Source organism: Polypterus senegalus, chromosome 7 (assembly GCF_016835505.1).
Source record: "Polypterus senegalus isolate Bchr_013 chromosome 7, ASM1683550v1, whole genome shotgun sequence".
Lineage (NCBI taxonomy): Eukaryota > Metazoa > Chordata > Cladistia > Polypteriformes > Polypteridae > Polypterus > Polypterus senegalus.
The window spans coordinates 122958911-122975956 of record NC_053160.1 but is presented as its reverse complement, the minus strand read 5'-3'; the positions used below and the strand labels follow the sequence as shown (position 1 = coordinate 122975956).

Genomic DNA, 17046 nt, shown 5'->3' with positions numbered 1-17046 from the left:
CAATTTCTAAACTTCCCAGAGATGATGTACCTTTGAGATATTTTCACTAGTTACCCAAGATACCTCCACTGACCGATCTTGGTTTGTCCAGATATCCTCCAGAACTGTCACGTTTCTTATCCTGCCATAGACATTGCATAAATAGACCAAGGCAGACAGGACCTTAGAAAATATAGCCTTAAAAAGAACTTGGTAAATTACTGATGTTTGATTCTCAAACTGAGAACTACTGTCTGTGTGCAGTTTACACCTCTTCTTTGTGGGGTATATCTGAATGGTCACATGTTTCTCCCAAATCCAATTGACATGTGTAGCCGGCCACAAATGGAACAAGCTAGAGGTGAAGAAAATACACACTTGCTGTCAGAAGCCTGATTAGTAACTTGAGCAGAGGAAGTTCTCCTTTAGCTTGTTTGGCATTAATGGCTGGCTTCTGAACTCCAAGCCAGGTATGGATCCAGGTTTGTGCCCCTACAGCCCAAGTGGTGTGTGGAGCACTGCACGGGCCACATTCACCAAAGAGAAGCAGGGGCAACAAACATGTCCTCATGGGGTGGAGGGAAGTAGGAGTGTGGTGAGAATAAGCCCACCTGCAGGTTAAGGACACCTTCACAGTCATAGCTTGATTATTTACTTGAAAAAAAAAAGTTCTCCTTTGGCTGAACCAGCTTAGACTTTTACTTTCCAAGGGCAGACCAGTGGAGATGACCTGTATGAGGAGCACCACCCAAGTATAAAGAACATATTATACATGAGCCATTCTAGTGTCCTTGTATGAGTCATTGTGCCCTACAATGCCTTGCTATCCTTTCCAGGCCTGTTTCTTTACTTGTTCTGATAATCCAAGAAAAGCACTTGTTTTACAAGAGCCTGTTTAAAAAGTGGCTTTAGAAAATAGAAAGATGTATGGATGTCACTCCTGGACCTAATTCATGACAGCTGACTATCGACTCTTTCTGATATGCAAATGTTTCATTAAATTATCTGTAAATGTATAAAATATTTATATTGTGTTAACCCTCTCCTACTCAAACCTTGGACAAAACTACCACCAGATTAACTGCAATCTGAAGCAGCTCTCATGGGTATTACTGGATTAAAGATGAGAATTACCGATATCTGTCTCTATCCACAATGGCACATTTGTTGGCACTGGTACTTCATGGGTCCAGCCTCCTGGGTCCAAATTCCACACTGAGCCATGGTCTATGTCATGTCAGCACGTCCCCTCTATTTGTGTTTTCCTCCAAGAACTTTTGTTTTCCCATCCACATTCCAAAGACATTTGTGAGATTGCTTGACAAGTTTTCTGGCCACCCACAACCTTGAATTGTATTTAATGGGTTAGACAATCTATATGTGTAAATCTTTTCATGTTCACAAATCCTGGCATCAAAACTGACCCTAAACTATCAATCAATTACAATCCTGATAGCTTCTGCAAAACCTTCTTGTAAATATAATATACATTAGAACTTGTCTGTTAATGGCTGATACTGGAAAACTTGAGCATTATTCCATGAAGTCAGTTTTTTAATAAATATAGTTTTGTGTCTGCTAGTCTCGGTGATAAAACATTTAAGGGCTTACAGTATGTTCAAAACTGCACTGTACAAGTTCTTACCAAATTATTGATATCTACCCAAATCATATCATTCCTTCAGTGACTACTATTATGGTTATTTTAATCTTTCTGTATAAAAGATTAATTTGAAAAAGGCAATCAAGCAGGGAGTCACAAAATGGTGGCATCCTTGAGGTCACTGGATAGTAAATTGTACTTTTTAATTCCAAAAAGTTATTAGTGCTGAATCAGGACATACTCATCTCTCATAAGCTTTCCCTCAAGTCTCAAGTCTTCAGTTTCCTTATTATGCCACAGACAACACTGTGACCTTTTAAAAACAACATGCTTCCTGAATTTTTTACATATCTCCAAAGCTTCCCGATTCAGAAATTAAATTTAAAAAAACTTCACTTTCAATGTTCATTTACAGTATCACACTGATTGGTATTTTCTTTTCCTTTATTTCTATAAAAGGTTAGGTTTGCTACCTCCTAGAAGTTGTTTTTGTCCTGTTACAGTTTACTTTTTGAACTTATGTCTTACCTTTTTTCTTCTTATTATTGTAAACACATTGAAATGATAGTGTTGTTTAATTGTACTATACATAAACTGTATTATCTGCAATTATTATAAACTGAACGCAAAGCCCAGCTGTTCATAACTGTTTTTGCAACATATAAGTGGTAACTATGCTGTTTGTGTATTCGTAAATACTTAATATTTGCTCACACTGTACTATTTAAATTAATTATTTTGTATTGTTTTATTGAGTTAACTTATTAAAGTTTGCAGGTATTTTTTATTCAGGAAATTGTTGGATTTGTGTAGTGGTTTGCATAGGGTTGGATTAATGGTGGGTTGCAATTGTGCTCTTTTGTGTTGGTAATGTCTTGTTTTTTATGTTTGCACCCAACCAAAGTCAATTCTGGTATGTTTCACCACTACAGACATACTACCAATAAAGTATTCTGATTCTGATTCTGAAATAACTGTGGATGACAATTTTGGATGCAACGAAACAATATTGCACCCTCAAAGCCAGCACTCAGAATTTATACATTTAAACATTTGCTAAATTTTCATCGACACACAATTTCTAAATTACATTTTGCCTCACACTAACAGTTTTTCAGTGTTCATATTTTCCTTCAATCACTGCTTTCTTAACTTATTTTTGTAGATGGAAAAATATAGTAAACACCTGGAAGTGTTGGTAGCTGAACGGACCCAAGACTTGATGCATGAAAAGCAAAAAACAGATTGCTTGCTGTACAGTAAGTTATAATGCAGGCAGCACCATTGTGTAGAGTAGTAGTGTCTTACAGAATAGGACAATTCTGGCAGCTTTGTATGCAACAATTCAATTCTGTCCTTTATCATATCTGTAGTACTGTATATGTGTGTTGTTTTGCACATTTATAACAGCAATAAAATTATCTATGGTTTTGAAATGTTATCACTAAACATTTTGATGGAGATGATAGGATATTCTAACAGTTATAATACTTCTGACGCTACTAATCTCAGTTGCTTGTTTGCAGGTATGCTCCCTAAACAAGTAGCTGATGACCTAAGACAAGGAAAACCATCTCAAGCTCAAAGTTACGTCAGTGCAACGATATTTTTCAGGTAGGCTGAACTGTAAAAAAAATACTTGCATTTGTCATTTAAATAACTCTGAGTAGCTTGACATTAGTTATTGAAAACTTCATATACTGTATATACTAAATTACCACTTTTTTAGGGAAACCTACCATATGATAAGTTGATTCAACATTTACTTCCACTTGCTGACTGTTTGAATTGTGTGAGAGAACTTAAGAGAAAGAAAGACAGAATGAATTCAGTTCAGAATGATAGAGAAGATGATGAGCAATTCCAATTTCCTCTTAACTAATCGCAAAGTCATCATTTAGGATCAGCATTTTTCTACTTAACCCCCATCTCACATGATTTTCAGTGCACCATTTTCTACCAGTGTACATCTCAGTACAACATGCAATACAAACAGTGAGTCTGTGGCAGAAAATGTCAAGAGAGAAATAGAAACAGTCCACAAAGCAAAATAAAATAGAAGTCAAAGCTAAAATAGAAGTCAAAGTTCCTTTTAACTTCCATAAATGTACTTCCTTATACACTTTAAATGTTAAGCCACTTGGCAGAGAGATATCTGGGAACAAACCATTTACTGTAGGTTAACTGAACCATGAATTTCCCCATTAGTAGCTAATAGATACAGTAGCTCACAGATTCATAAGCACAGTAATAACTTGGGTACTGTAATCTACACCTTGACAATTAAGAAGCAATGGCCTTCAAGTAATCATGCTTAGGTTGCTTGTCAACTAGTATTCAAGCAGCTGTGTATGCACTGCAGTTGGACACAAACCAAGAAAATATGGAATGAAAGATGAAAGCAACATTCACAAAAATCACAACAAATCTGCCACTTGATCTAAAGCAAGAATGTCACAGCAAGAAATAATGAAATGCAAATAGACATGAAGGTATTTGGTCGAAAGTTAAACTGATGGCCTACCATATATAGGGTGGTCCAGACCTAATTATGCAATTTTCATTACGCTATAACTTAATAAGTTTATTACATAGAAAATCACCCGAAAAATCCTGGACTATCGAGAAGTGTGCGAACTGACGACAAGAAGAATCGTCTTTGCACTGAACTGGAGTCGTTCCTGCATAAATCAAAGTCATTCAGACGATCTGGATCTGCATAATTAGATCTGGACCACCCTGTATAGAGGAGGTCTGCTTTATTTGTAATGGACTTCAACATAACTATCTGCCAAATTAAACCCTGTGAAATCAATATTAAAAGAGTAAATCATGAGTATTAAAGAGTAAAAATGTTTGTGGCCATCAAGAACACTGAGTTGGAAGTCATAAATGTGAAAATAGTTTCAGTAGAACAAAGTGAACAGATGTAAAAAAAAATGACACTCATTACAATAAAAACTATTTTCTAAAGAGCAGTAGATGTGTTTGTTCCTTTTGCAACAGGTAGTTGGTGTAAAAGCCCTAAAAAGGTGCAAGTTGAAAGTTACAGCTCTAATTAAAAACAGTGTCTTTGTATACTCCCTTCTGAAAACAATCCCCATTTCTTTAATAGGTTTAAACTAAGGTGTCCACCATTATATTACTGGAACTACTTTCTGGTGCAGTGTAACCTTGTTTAACTTCAAGATCGTCATTTGTCATGGAAGGTAGAACTTGTGCCAATATTTATTCTTTAGGAATGATTGGCTAGTGAAACTTATTAATGGGACTAGCATTCAGTTCTTTATACAGTTTCTTTGATTTTTAAAAACCTGACCACAACAAGATTACAGGTAAGACTTTAGATTAGGTACAGCAAAAATGTATCTATTACCCATTTACTCTTCTATAACAAGATCTTAACAAACACTTCTTTGGGTCTTCATAACACTTACAAAGCATCAGTAAAGTGTTTATTCACCTCTGCAATGTGACCTACTAACAAAATGTCATTTTGGAGTGGTCTGATGAGACTTAACTGAGACACATTTCTCTTGACATTACTTATTAGTATAAGATTAACAAGTACATTAACAAGGAATTTTACTATCATGTCCATATGCTAAACTGCACTGAGATGAATAACCCATCTGCTAATGTTTTATAAGTGTTATGATGTCCAAAGGAAGCCTTTGTTAAGGTCTTGTTACATAAATAATAGATGCATTTTTGCAGTACATAAAGTAAAGGTTAAGCTTTTGTAAATGAGATCATTTTATGGTTAATAAAGACAGAGCATAGCACTTTCATGGAAGTGTTACCATGCATCTAGACCTAATTTAATAAACAGCTTGTGTAATGTCTTTTTCTTTATTTCAAAACCAAGACAAACTTGTTTATTTCTAATGGCATGCAGGATATGGTTATTGACTGTTCCTCCATATTCCAGATTAGCCCTGTGTGAATGTGGATGTGGGCATTTGTGTGATGCGATAGCCCAGAACTCTATAAAGGCCTGTTTCCCACCTTGCACCTGTGCTGCTCCAGACACTGCAACCTTAATTTAGGGGTTTCTAAAGTTTTATTAAAACAAATAGAAATATGTTACATAAAGGTACATTACATTTGAATTGTCCTAATATCTTAAATGTATTTGAGTTATTTTTTATGTGGGTAATGTAATGAGTTTTATTTAAGTATCATTAATGTCCTTATAAAGTTAATTGAAAGGGTTTGTCATGATACATAGATAGATGGATAGACAAACAGTTATTCATAGCAAAATTCATAGTGCATTTTAAACAATAACTAGTTTTTTTTTAAAAAAAAAAAAAAAGAATTGCCTGTAAACTATGGGTGCATTAATGTACAGAGGCTCATAGTGTACAGTTGCTGATGAAGCTTATTTGAACACACAGAAACTGGAATAAAAGAGAAAACTAAGTAAAAGACTGTAACTAAAGACTTACACACTGTATTTTTGTCTTGGCTAACTTAACAAGTAAAAGATTCACATTTAATTTGAATAGGAGTCTTATTTTTATTGCATCAAATTATATTTTACTATTTTCATTGTTTTATAGCGATATTGTTGGATTCACTCAACTTTCAAGTACAAGCACTCCTTACCAAGTTGTGGAATTCCTAAACAAACTTTACACTACATTTGATGAAATTATCGACAATTATGATGTGTACAAGGTTGAAACAATAGGGGATGCATGTAAGTACATTATACTTTTTACCAAATTACTCAACAAAATAATACATTTCTAGACTACCAGGATAAACATTCAAAACTACATAGAAAATGAAAAAGTAGGAAATGAAAATACATAAAAATGTGTCGTGTTTTGAGTAAATGTATGTTTATTTCCAAAACATTTTAATGGCTCCAGACCTTGAGTAACAGCTAATGTCTGAATAACCACTCACCAATTTTCTGTACCAGTTTTTCCCGTTACATGCCGAGAGCTCAAGAAGTAAAGCAGGGTCGCATTCTGAACAGATTTATCTATCAAAACAAACATTATTTTCATGGAGGGCCTATTTAGAGTTTTCAGGTATTCTAACCAGATGTTTAAAACTGCTTTAGAAGAGTTTAAACTGCAGGTATGTTATGTGAATTAGGATCCAAAAGTGCTACTCACTGGCACATCAAGCAGTTCTTACTGTACAGTACCTGTTTTCAAACCATTAAGTATACAACATGTGTTCATGCAATCTAGTGCCATACACACACAGTATTACTATGCACCTTGTACATGTGTTTCAGAGGAATCTTTAGTTTTGTTAAAATATACTTCATATAGACACTACTACACTAACACTGGATGCAATGCTGGACATACTGTACCTGCAAAAATAATAATTCCATAACATCATATCGAACTACAAAAATCTTTACAATCAACAAGTATGTTTAATAGTACACAGTTCTTCACACACACACCATTAACTAATATCGGTAAAGTTCAGGGAAATGCTGGGACTGGCACAGTTTTTTTTTTCTTTTCTTTGCCAGGCACAGCACTGAAGCCCACTGGAATACACTTCTATATTTAACAAATTAAACCCTTCAGTGTTCAGACATACAAGCAACACAATGTACTGTACCAGGCCTTTTCAGATCCAAGTTTAAAGGAAACCAGCTGTCCACCTAGAGAAACATTAGAAAACAGCTACTGTATATGCTTATTTGGAGAAACCAAATATGAAAGAAAATTAAAAATAATACTAATGTTATGCATTACTAATTTGATCATTTTTCAAAGCTGTCCGTCTTGCTCATTAGTATTATATTTTACCTGGAAATGGTTGTGTACACAAAGGATGGCTATCTGAACACAACTGGAATATCGCATGCAATTTTCCTGCATCTTGTTAAACTACACACTTCATAACGATGACTGTGCCTTTTTGTTCCTGCAAATTGCAAGTACTTGGAGAAATCTATCATTCTATTTTTATTACTTTAGATATTTTATTTTGTGGATAAAAGAAATTTGATTTTATGTAGAAACTTACCTGGCTACAGATTTGTTTGCATTTTTGTTTCTGACTTATTTAATTAATTTTATATTAAATAATGCACCTTTTTTATCTTTTTGTTGAAATTAAAAGTTGAAGTTCCACACCATTGCATTTTAAAACTACGACACTTTTTGTCTATTCAAGTTTCTTTATTTTTTGTCATAGCTGTAAGTTCTAATACCTTCTTTTAAGCTAAAAGCAGCTTTTCAAAGGTAAACATACCACACGCACCATACTGCCAGCAGCAACCCCGGCCCCAGGACCTGCCATGGCACAATGGCCGCAAACATCAGCGACTGAACAGAGCTGGAACAGTACAGTTTGAAATGTTTCCTAGTAGACCATTTACAAAAATAACTAAAAATGAAATACACTGCCTTACTTGTTCATATAATTGATATTTGCTAAACCTGAGTCTGCAATATTGTTATGGAAATTTGTAAGCAGCTGTTGAGAAGATGAGCCTGAAAATTAATGGATCGCTGGATACTCTACATCTAAAGCACTTTGGCACAGTGTTCATCGTGAAAGCTGCAATGTAAAATATAACAAAGCATCCTTAAACCCTCTTAATCCAATACTTGTTTTGTTTTTGTATCCTATGAATGACTTCAAGAGCTAGCTCAGCCATATTGTATGTGCAGTATTCAGAAAATCAACGAAAGGGTGAATTATTTAGTACTGAACTGAAAGCATAGTGCAGACGTCCTAATGCTGCAGTTGTGTGTAAATTTTCTATCAAATTATTGTATTTACATTGTAAATGAAACATATTTTATAAATAGTTGACTGTTTCTGTGTGATATTATTACTAATAGTGCTTCTCATATTGGAATCACTTTTTTATTAGTAAACTAGATGTTATCTTGATTCCTGTATTCTTCTAACAGTTTCATTCATGCAGCATACCCCCATAATAATGAAATTATGGGTTAAGTGGTAGGGTGGCATGGTGATACAGTTCTTAGCGATAGTGGCTTGTGTCTCTCTCTATCTGTGTAGTTAGAATATTAATCTCAGGTCTGTATGAGATTTTATCACACTCATGGAAGATCTGTGTGTTAATTGGCCACTGTCAACTGTACCCTGTCCTTTGTTGATTCCTGCCTTGTGCTTATTGCTCCATTTGATGGTGATCCTATATTGGATTAAGCAGTTTTAGAAAACAGATACAGTAAATACATTTTTAGTGAGCCAAATTAATTACATTTCTGGTGGTGACAGGCTTTGTATCTCTTGCACAAAACATAGTCCTTGTGTTTTAATCAGGGCCTGTAGCTTCAGGCTTTAAGTATTGCAATAGTTTTTACAAAGATTTACAAATATCAGGATTTTTTTTCATCATTTTTTAATTTAACATCCATAAAAATGTTGATGCGCTGCCTTCAATTCATACATGCATGACAAAATGAATTGTTTCTGTATAACCACAGATGGCACATCACTAATGTCAGCAATGCCGCAGAGACTCTGATACAAACTGCTCTGTCAATAATTGGGCCGAGTATTTGAAGAACTATTAAGTTTTTGGGCCACATGTGAGAGTCTGGAGATAATGCATTTATTGATACTTACATAACAAAACCTGCATTGTTTTCATCTTCTGGATGGTGCGCCACTAACATCAGCAATGCAGTGTTACAGAAAAGAAAGAACTTAGTAGGAGACATGCATATGAAAATAAAGTGTTCCAGCAATCTACAAACTTGGGTTGTGACTTCACTCCAGGTTTATTACTTCCTCTTGTGCAGAGAAGAGTATGAGAATTTTATGTCAGGGAAACCTCAGTTCAAATCGCTTGTCACATGCAAATAAGAATATATTAACTCTTTCAGGGCTGATGTCGACTTTTGTCAAAAGGAGGAGTTGACGATGGTAATTGACTGTGACAAAACCAAACGTTATGTTTTAGTTGGACTGTTGTTGCTAGAAGGAAAGTGTTGACCAAGATTTCCTGCACTCCCATGAATAGCAAGGGCAAAAATGGCACCGACATCTGGCGAGAGATCAAAGCGAATGCGTAAAGCTAAACACTCCGTGGACGACGTTTTGCCAATTATTTCTGAACTGGACTATGACTTGCCGGACTCAGATTTTGATACAAGTGATCGAAAAGGAATGTGAGGTTCCAGCTTCAGCTGACTGGTCCCCAGCTAATCGTTATAATGACAATGTTCGCCAGGGAGGACAGCCACTTAACAATGCTAAGAGGTAGAAACCAAACTGCAGTGCACTGAGACTTTGTCCCAGCCCCACAAAGACAGCCTGGCAGCAAGCCTGCCACATATTCTTGGCAAACTGGCAGCCACAGCATGCAGCAACAGATGTTTAATGTTGATTTCTGTTTGCTTTTCAGAAAACTATGTTTTTTGGAAAAAAATATTCAGCCCTCAAAGAGTTAATGACCCCACAAACCTATAGATATTCAGCTGTTGTAATAACAAATGCCAAATAAATAATTGTGTAAACATCATGATAATGTTGTAAAGACCTGTAATACATCTGTGAATATACACGGGTATAATCAACAATATGTAAAATGCACATTGGTATGTATTAAATTGATATATACAAATGAATATGAAAAATTTTAGTCTCATTTATTGGCCAAAAGCCACACATTTTTGCCTAGAAGTGATATGATTTCTATGTTTTCAATCAAAAAATAAAATAAGATGTTGAAAAATACTATAGACCTAAATTGTAATACTTAATAAGCTGCCCAGTATTTTAAGCAAATTACAGTATTATCGCACCATTACCTAAATATTGTGATTCCTGGCAGTTTCCATGTATCATGATCCAGGGCAAACACACAAGATACTGCTTTGTTACTGCAGGGCATCATTTGTCCAAATTTCCCAAATAGGCAAAGCAGAAAGAAAGGCACAAGTAAGGAAACACAATTGTTTAACTGTATCATTTGCAAGAAATGAGAACAATCTGTGCACACCCACAGTTTCATTTGGTTTGCCTTTGATTGCGCAATGTGTTCTATTTTTATGCTTTGTTTTGTATTTTTTTAATAAGATGTTTTGGTTGAACTGGATGAAGATTTCATATATGCTTTAGAGGATGAGAAATGTTCCTAAGACAAATTGACTAAAAATGATTTATAGGTTATAGGTAGTGTGGTTTGCACACCATTAATAACTATACTCAAAACAGCAGTTAATAACATGCTTAATATTCAGGTATATGGGCTTTACATATACTGTAGATTAAAACAGACTTTTATGACTAGGGAAATGTACATTATTTTATTCTTATTTATTTTTTTAATCATTTCTGGCAAACAGTTATTCTTTGTAGTTGATTCCATAGAGGCCTGACAGTGCAGTGATAAATGCTGCTGTCTCATAATATGGGTTATTCTTCATATACTCTGGATTTCCTTCACTTACAAAAGGCCTGCATGCTAGGTTGATTTGTTACTCAAAATCAACACAGTCTGTATTAGTGTGGCCAAGCAAATGAGTGCTAGTTTGACATTTATAATTTTTCATTACCCAAAGAAGCTTTACCAAACTCACTTGCAGCTACTTTCACCTACCTTTACCAGCCATCAGTTACATAACATACAGTAAAGGGCTGGATGTCCAGTTTTTAATTGGTACTGAAAGGCCTGCTTTGGACCTGAAACTCTCCTCCTCCTAGCACACAAAGTATAATACTTTATAAGTAATATACCAGTTTAATAAAAGCTTTAACACCTGAAAAACAAAATATAGTTACAGTAGATGTGATGATAAGCAGCATGGTAAATGAACAAGATGAGTTCATAAACATACTGCCATGTTAACTGGCTACTCTAAATGAACATGTGTGAGTAAATGAAAATGCATGCGTAACTCAAAGTGCTGATCAAAGTGACCCTGACCTGATGAGTGGCACAGTGGTTAGCTTGGCTGCCTCACAACACCAATAGACTGGAATCAAATATTGATGGGCTCCTCATGTAGCTTGGGCACTCTGGTGATTCAGAATTGGAAAGATTTGTGTGAGTGTAACCTGCTATGGACTGGCATCTAGTCCTGGCTTCATTCCTGCCCCATGTTCCAGATTAGGCTCTGGCTACCCACCCAACTGCAATGAATTAGATCTGGACCTCCAGAAAGCAAGAAAAAAGGACTGAGGAACAGATGTTTTAGTTATTCATCGGTCAATGATTATACTTGTAATTACTACTTAATTTTTTGTTGAAATAATGAAACAAAACATCTTTGTTTCAGACATGGTAGTATCAGGAGTACCAAAAGAGAATGGGATTAAACATGCTAGTGAAATTGCTTGCATGGCTCTTGATCTTGTTGCTGTTTGCGGAACATTTCGAATTCCACATAAACCAAACACTCAGCTGCAGATTCGAGCTGGCATTCATTCAGGTAAGAGGAAAACATTTCTTTGTTGTCTATTTATTTATGTATTTATTTATTTATTGTTTACAGTTATTAAAGTTTTTAATATAGCTGACCAATATACTAAATCATTTTAATCAAGTGCTTCATACATGGTGCACTTTATTTTAAATTGTTCATTTTAAATGTATTCATACTAAAGTAATGTTTTAATTCTCAGTCTTGCCATTGATACAGTGCATTCACAGCTGACATTGTGCACCTTTATAAACATGACATTTCCTAAATAATTCTTGCACCATCTTACATTCTAAAGATTCAATAAGCTCATAATGCCACAATCAGGAATTGAGAAAAAACAATTGATATCTGCAAATGGCTACTAAGCCATTTCTGAGGCTCTGTGACTTCACCAAAGAACAGTGACAGCCATAATCTCCAAATGCAAAACTTTTTGTAGCAGCAGTGAATTTTCCCCAGAGTGGCCAGCATAACAAAACAAACCCATGGGCACATCGCTAAATGATTTAGGAAGCCACATAAAGAAATCAAAAGAACTTCTGAATTTTTTTGCCTCAAAAAAGGTCCATACTTATGATAATCAGAAACATACCAAGTAAAATGGCATTTATTTTAGATTAGAATGGGGAAAACCACTGCAAGTCAAAAATAATATACATGTTCATATACTATATGGCAAGAAGCACCTGGATGAGCCCCTTGACATTTGGGAGAATGGATAGTTTTTTTCAAAGACATGGGTCCCCATTGAGTCTACCATAAAACAAATGCAGTATTTAACAGTAACAACATCATACCAATAGTCAAATATGAGAGAGGCTGTGTGCTGCCTCAGGACCTGGAAGGCTTGTCATAATTGAAAGCACCAGGATGTCAGCTCTGTATCTGGGGATTCCTAAAGAGAATTTCATGTCCTTCATCTGCTAGCTGAACCTGAAGTGTTTTTCAGTCACATAGCAAGACATTGATTCATATTATTAAAGCAAGTCCACATCAGAATGGCTGAAATACAGCAAATTTAACGTTTTTGACTGGTATATTCAAAATCCAGACAGAAACCCAATACAGATGCTGTAGCAGGTCCTGAAACAAGCTCCTGCTCTAAAACTTAGTGTTCCAGACTTAAAACAGTTCGTCAGTGAAGCTCCTTCACAGTTACGTGAAAGACTGATATTACAAGCAGTAATTAGTTGCTTTTATTGTAACTAAAGGTAGCACAAACAGTTATTAAGTTTAAGAGGGCAATTACAGTACTTCTTCCCATAGTGCAATTTACTGTTGGATGACTTTGTTCATGCAATAAAAGAAATAAGTGAAACAGAAATTGTTACTTGTTCACTCAAGTGCCCTTTATGTAATATTACACTTTGGTTAAAAACCTAAAAACATTAATGGTCAAAATGTGCAATAATAGAAGAAATCAGGAAGACGCCAAATACCTTTTTACTGCCCTGTATGTCTTTGAAAGAGACCTTAACAAAATATCTAGTTGGTGAGCCTTACTTAGATGAGCCAGAGCACACCAATGAGGATGAGGAAGAGGAGATGCAACAGGTCAGGCATGAAGTACTATTAGTAGTACTACTGCAGTAATAATAAGACAGCTAACCTTGATTGGTGAAATCATTTGATTTTTTTCTGCCCTCCTTGTGTAAGGTACACTGTAGTAGCTTAGTCTCACATCTTCTTCAAGACATGCTTATAATACTCGAAAAATTATGGAATGAATGCAGTAAGCTACTTATCTCCACCACACATTTTGTCATAATTTGTTTTGCGCAGCTCTGTGATCAGTTCAGCAGTGAGATCACAGCACCCCCAGGCACCTGTCAGAATACAAGAGAGACAAGAGACAAAGTAAAGAAGAAACTGTATGATAATTCATGAGCTTTAAAGGTGTTCTTAGACTTTTGAAATATAGAAGTGTGTTGCCTGTTTAAAAGATTGTCTATAGAGCACAGGCCAAGACAGTTAACACTTGTGGTTGGTCGGCCAGTCGGCAACCATCCGCCATGCCATGCCTTCTCATTTGCAAGAAGCACGTGGTAGGTGACCATCCAAATAATCAGATTGCAATCAGATCTATGGATGTAATTTTCCGATCTACATCCTGTCAAGTAAGCAAACTAGCTGCCGTGGTGCAACATTTGAGGCTTTGCTTCAGGCGCTGATGTCCAAGGTTCGATCCCCACATGGGGAAGCAAAGGTGCATACATCTGTCATGTACTCTTTGTATTATTTAACAAGTACTATATAACATATACAGGTATACTATAGATAGATAGATAGATATATGTACAGTATGTATATATAAATATTGCTTTCATCACTGAAAAGTAACATTGATAATTTGTTAAGTTTTCACTATAAATTAACTTCACAGATTTATTGATTGATTTCATACTTTTCCTGATTATTATGAATTGCTTTATAGTTTTATGACCTGGCTGTGTATTGTTTATTGCTTCCACTTTAGGTCCAGTTGTAGCTGGTGTGGTCGGAACAAAAATGCCTCGGTACTGTTTGTTTGGTGATACGGTGAACACAGCTTCACGAATGGAATCAACAAGTCAAGGTATGAACCTCACTTTAATTACCTGGCCAGCATTTTAGCCAGATAGCTGTCATCAGAATATTCTTAGTTAAACTACTTTCAGAAATCACAATTGCTTTTACAATACACAACTGAAATTACATGCTTTTATATAATTATGTACTTGTATGTGAAGGGTAATAACGAAAGTCATATATCAAGAAAATTGCTAAAAAAAAAAAAAACCTGAAAAAGTTGTTAATCTACATTTTTATATACCTAAGCATTGTTTTAGTTACTCACACATAACACTGTTAATTAGTTTATTAAGGTTATTAAGGTTGAGCCCACTATGAAAAAAGCTACAGCATATCAAGTAACTTAATCGAATTACTAATGGATTGGCTTTGCAAAGTCTTGTTGATAGTTATAGTTATTTCTTGTACACTTCTATAAACACTTTACATTGCTTAATATTCACCAGTACATCAGAGGTTATTTTAATTTGATCAATGATTTTCTGCCATAACAAAATTGTATTTAACATTTAGGACCATCTACTAGATATAAGAACTCAAGACGTCTCATGAAAGAGCCAAGCCCTTTCAGTCTCTTTTGTATAATGAGCCGAGTATGTTGTCTTCAAAGATGAGATAATCTTAAGAGTTGGCATATTTTTCTATGCCTGCTTCTCTCTGTTCTTGTGTTCTTTGCATAAGAAACAGCCAATGCTTTTAAAGTAAAGACATATTTAAATTACATTTTTATCATATGGGAAGTAAAGACATCTTTAAATTACATTTTTGTCATATGGGAAGTGAAGACATCTTTAAATTACATTTTTGTCATATGGGAAGTGAAGACATCTTTAAATTACATTTTTGTCATATGGTTCCAGCCTATTATTACTTCTGTTCGCATAATGGTTAAAAATGGATAGAGTGAGAGGAAGGAACTTCACGTATCTGTGGTATTTGTGCATTCAAAGATTATGAAAAACAATTTAAATTGTGTTTAAATTGTGTTAAATTGTGTTTTTTAGTAAGTTATTAAAGGGAAAAGTGATTAGCTTTCAGTGGGCACTAACCAGTATGCTGTAGCCTGGTTTTAAAGTTTTTTTTTTTTAAATAAACGCATCCACTAAAGATAATATAAAGCAAATAATATGAAGAAAGGGCGGCACAGTGGCGCAATGGTAGCGCTGCTGCCTCGCAGTTAGGAGACCCGGGTTTGCTTCCCGGGTCCTCCCTGCGTGGAGTTTGCATGTTCTCCCGTGTCTGCGTGGGTTTCCTCCGGGCACTCCGGTTTCCTCCCACAATCCAAAGACATGCAGGTTAGGTGGATTGGTGATTCTAAATTGGCCCGTGTGTGTGTCCTATGGTGGGTTGGCACCCTGCCCAGGATTGGTTCCTGCCTTGTGCCCTGTGTTGGCTGGGATTGGCTCCAGCGGACCCCCGTGACCCTGTATTTGGATTCAGCGGGTTAGAAAATGGATGGATGGATAATATGAAGAACATATTCTCAATTTGGTAACCCTTTTTGACAACTTATATAATATTATATAATAAATCTTTATAAATTATATCTTGATTAACTATGGATTGTCTTATCTAATATAGTGTTGAAATTGTTCAGCTTTTATAAAAGTTTGTTCATGAAATTAATGAAAATTATAAAGTGTGATATTTACTGTAATTAAAAACAGCTACTCCCTTTGAAAAAACAAATATTTAGTGTACCAGCCATCAAACTGGGTTCTGTTGGTCTCTTTATCTCTTTATTGTTTAAAATGTTGTTTTATTAGTTCCTGCAATCATGGTTTTAGAAAAGAAGATTAGAAAGTAGTTTTAGACAACATTTGGTTTTCCACTTAACCTTATAATTTGAAGGTTAAGCCTTCAAATTTTGCTGACAATATGATACAAGAGTATAGAGGAGCTGTAGCTCATAATTAATTGAAACCAATAACAACAGACAGCATAATACATGCTGTGGTACAATAAATAATCTGTGCATTACCCAATATTCTCTAAGGTACAATTTCTAATAAATGAGTGTTTTATTTTGGTTTTCCTAGATCTTTTTTCTGTTAATGTCATACACAGTGGTGCATTTTGTTTTTATAACAAGGTGTGATCCGCAAAATATTTTTGTAATGTTCTTCATGGCTAGTGTGGCATATCTGTATTCTTGAGTATTTTCTTTTTTTAGCGCTGAAAATACAGTGTAGTTCTGGTTCATACTGTCTGCTGCAAGAAATCGGTGGTTATGTACTGACATGTCGAGGGACTTTGCAAGTAAAGGTAAGCCATTTTGTATAGTCAAAATGTGGACAGAATTATGGAATCGTATTATTCCTGCCACTCAAAAGAAAATGTACAGATTTTACCTGCTCATTACCAATAACATCACAAATGTCCATGCTTAATCCTTTAACAACAGGCAGAGAGAGAAATTCAGCCTGCAATCAAACAACAGGAGCCAAACCTATGTTACATGTTTACATTTAGTTTTAACTGGGTTACCTAGTACCGCTG

General features: G+C 35.2%; 1 protein-coding gene across 1 annotated transcript in view; it reads left to right on the top strand.

The window, feature by feature from the left end:
• Positions 1–17046, top strand: part of LOC120532065 (atrial natriuretic peptide receptor 2-like) — a 65789-nt gene that overhangs the window by 43886 nt on the left and 4857 nt on the right. Inside the window, exons 13-18 of the mRNA XM_039757973.1 lie at positions 2748–2841; positions 3109–3196; positions 6148–6287; positions 11830–11982; positions 14453–14551; positions 16721–16812. Coding sequence (XP_039613907.1) covers positions 2748–2841; positions 3109–3196; positions 6148–6287; positions 11830–11982; positions 14453–14551; positions 16721–16812 — 666 coding nt within the window. The remainder of the gene's footprint in view (positions 1–2747; positions 2842–3108; positions 3197–6147; positions 6288–11829; positions 11983–14452; positions 14552–16720; positions 16813–17046) is intronic.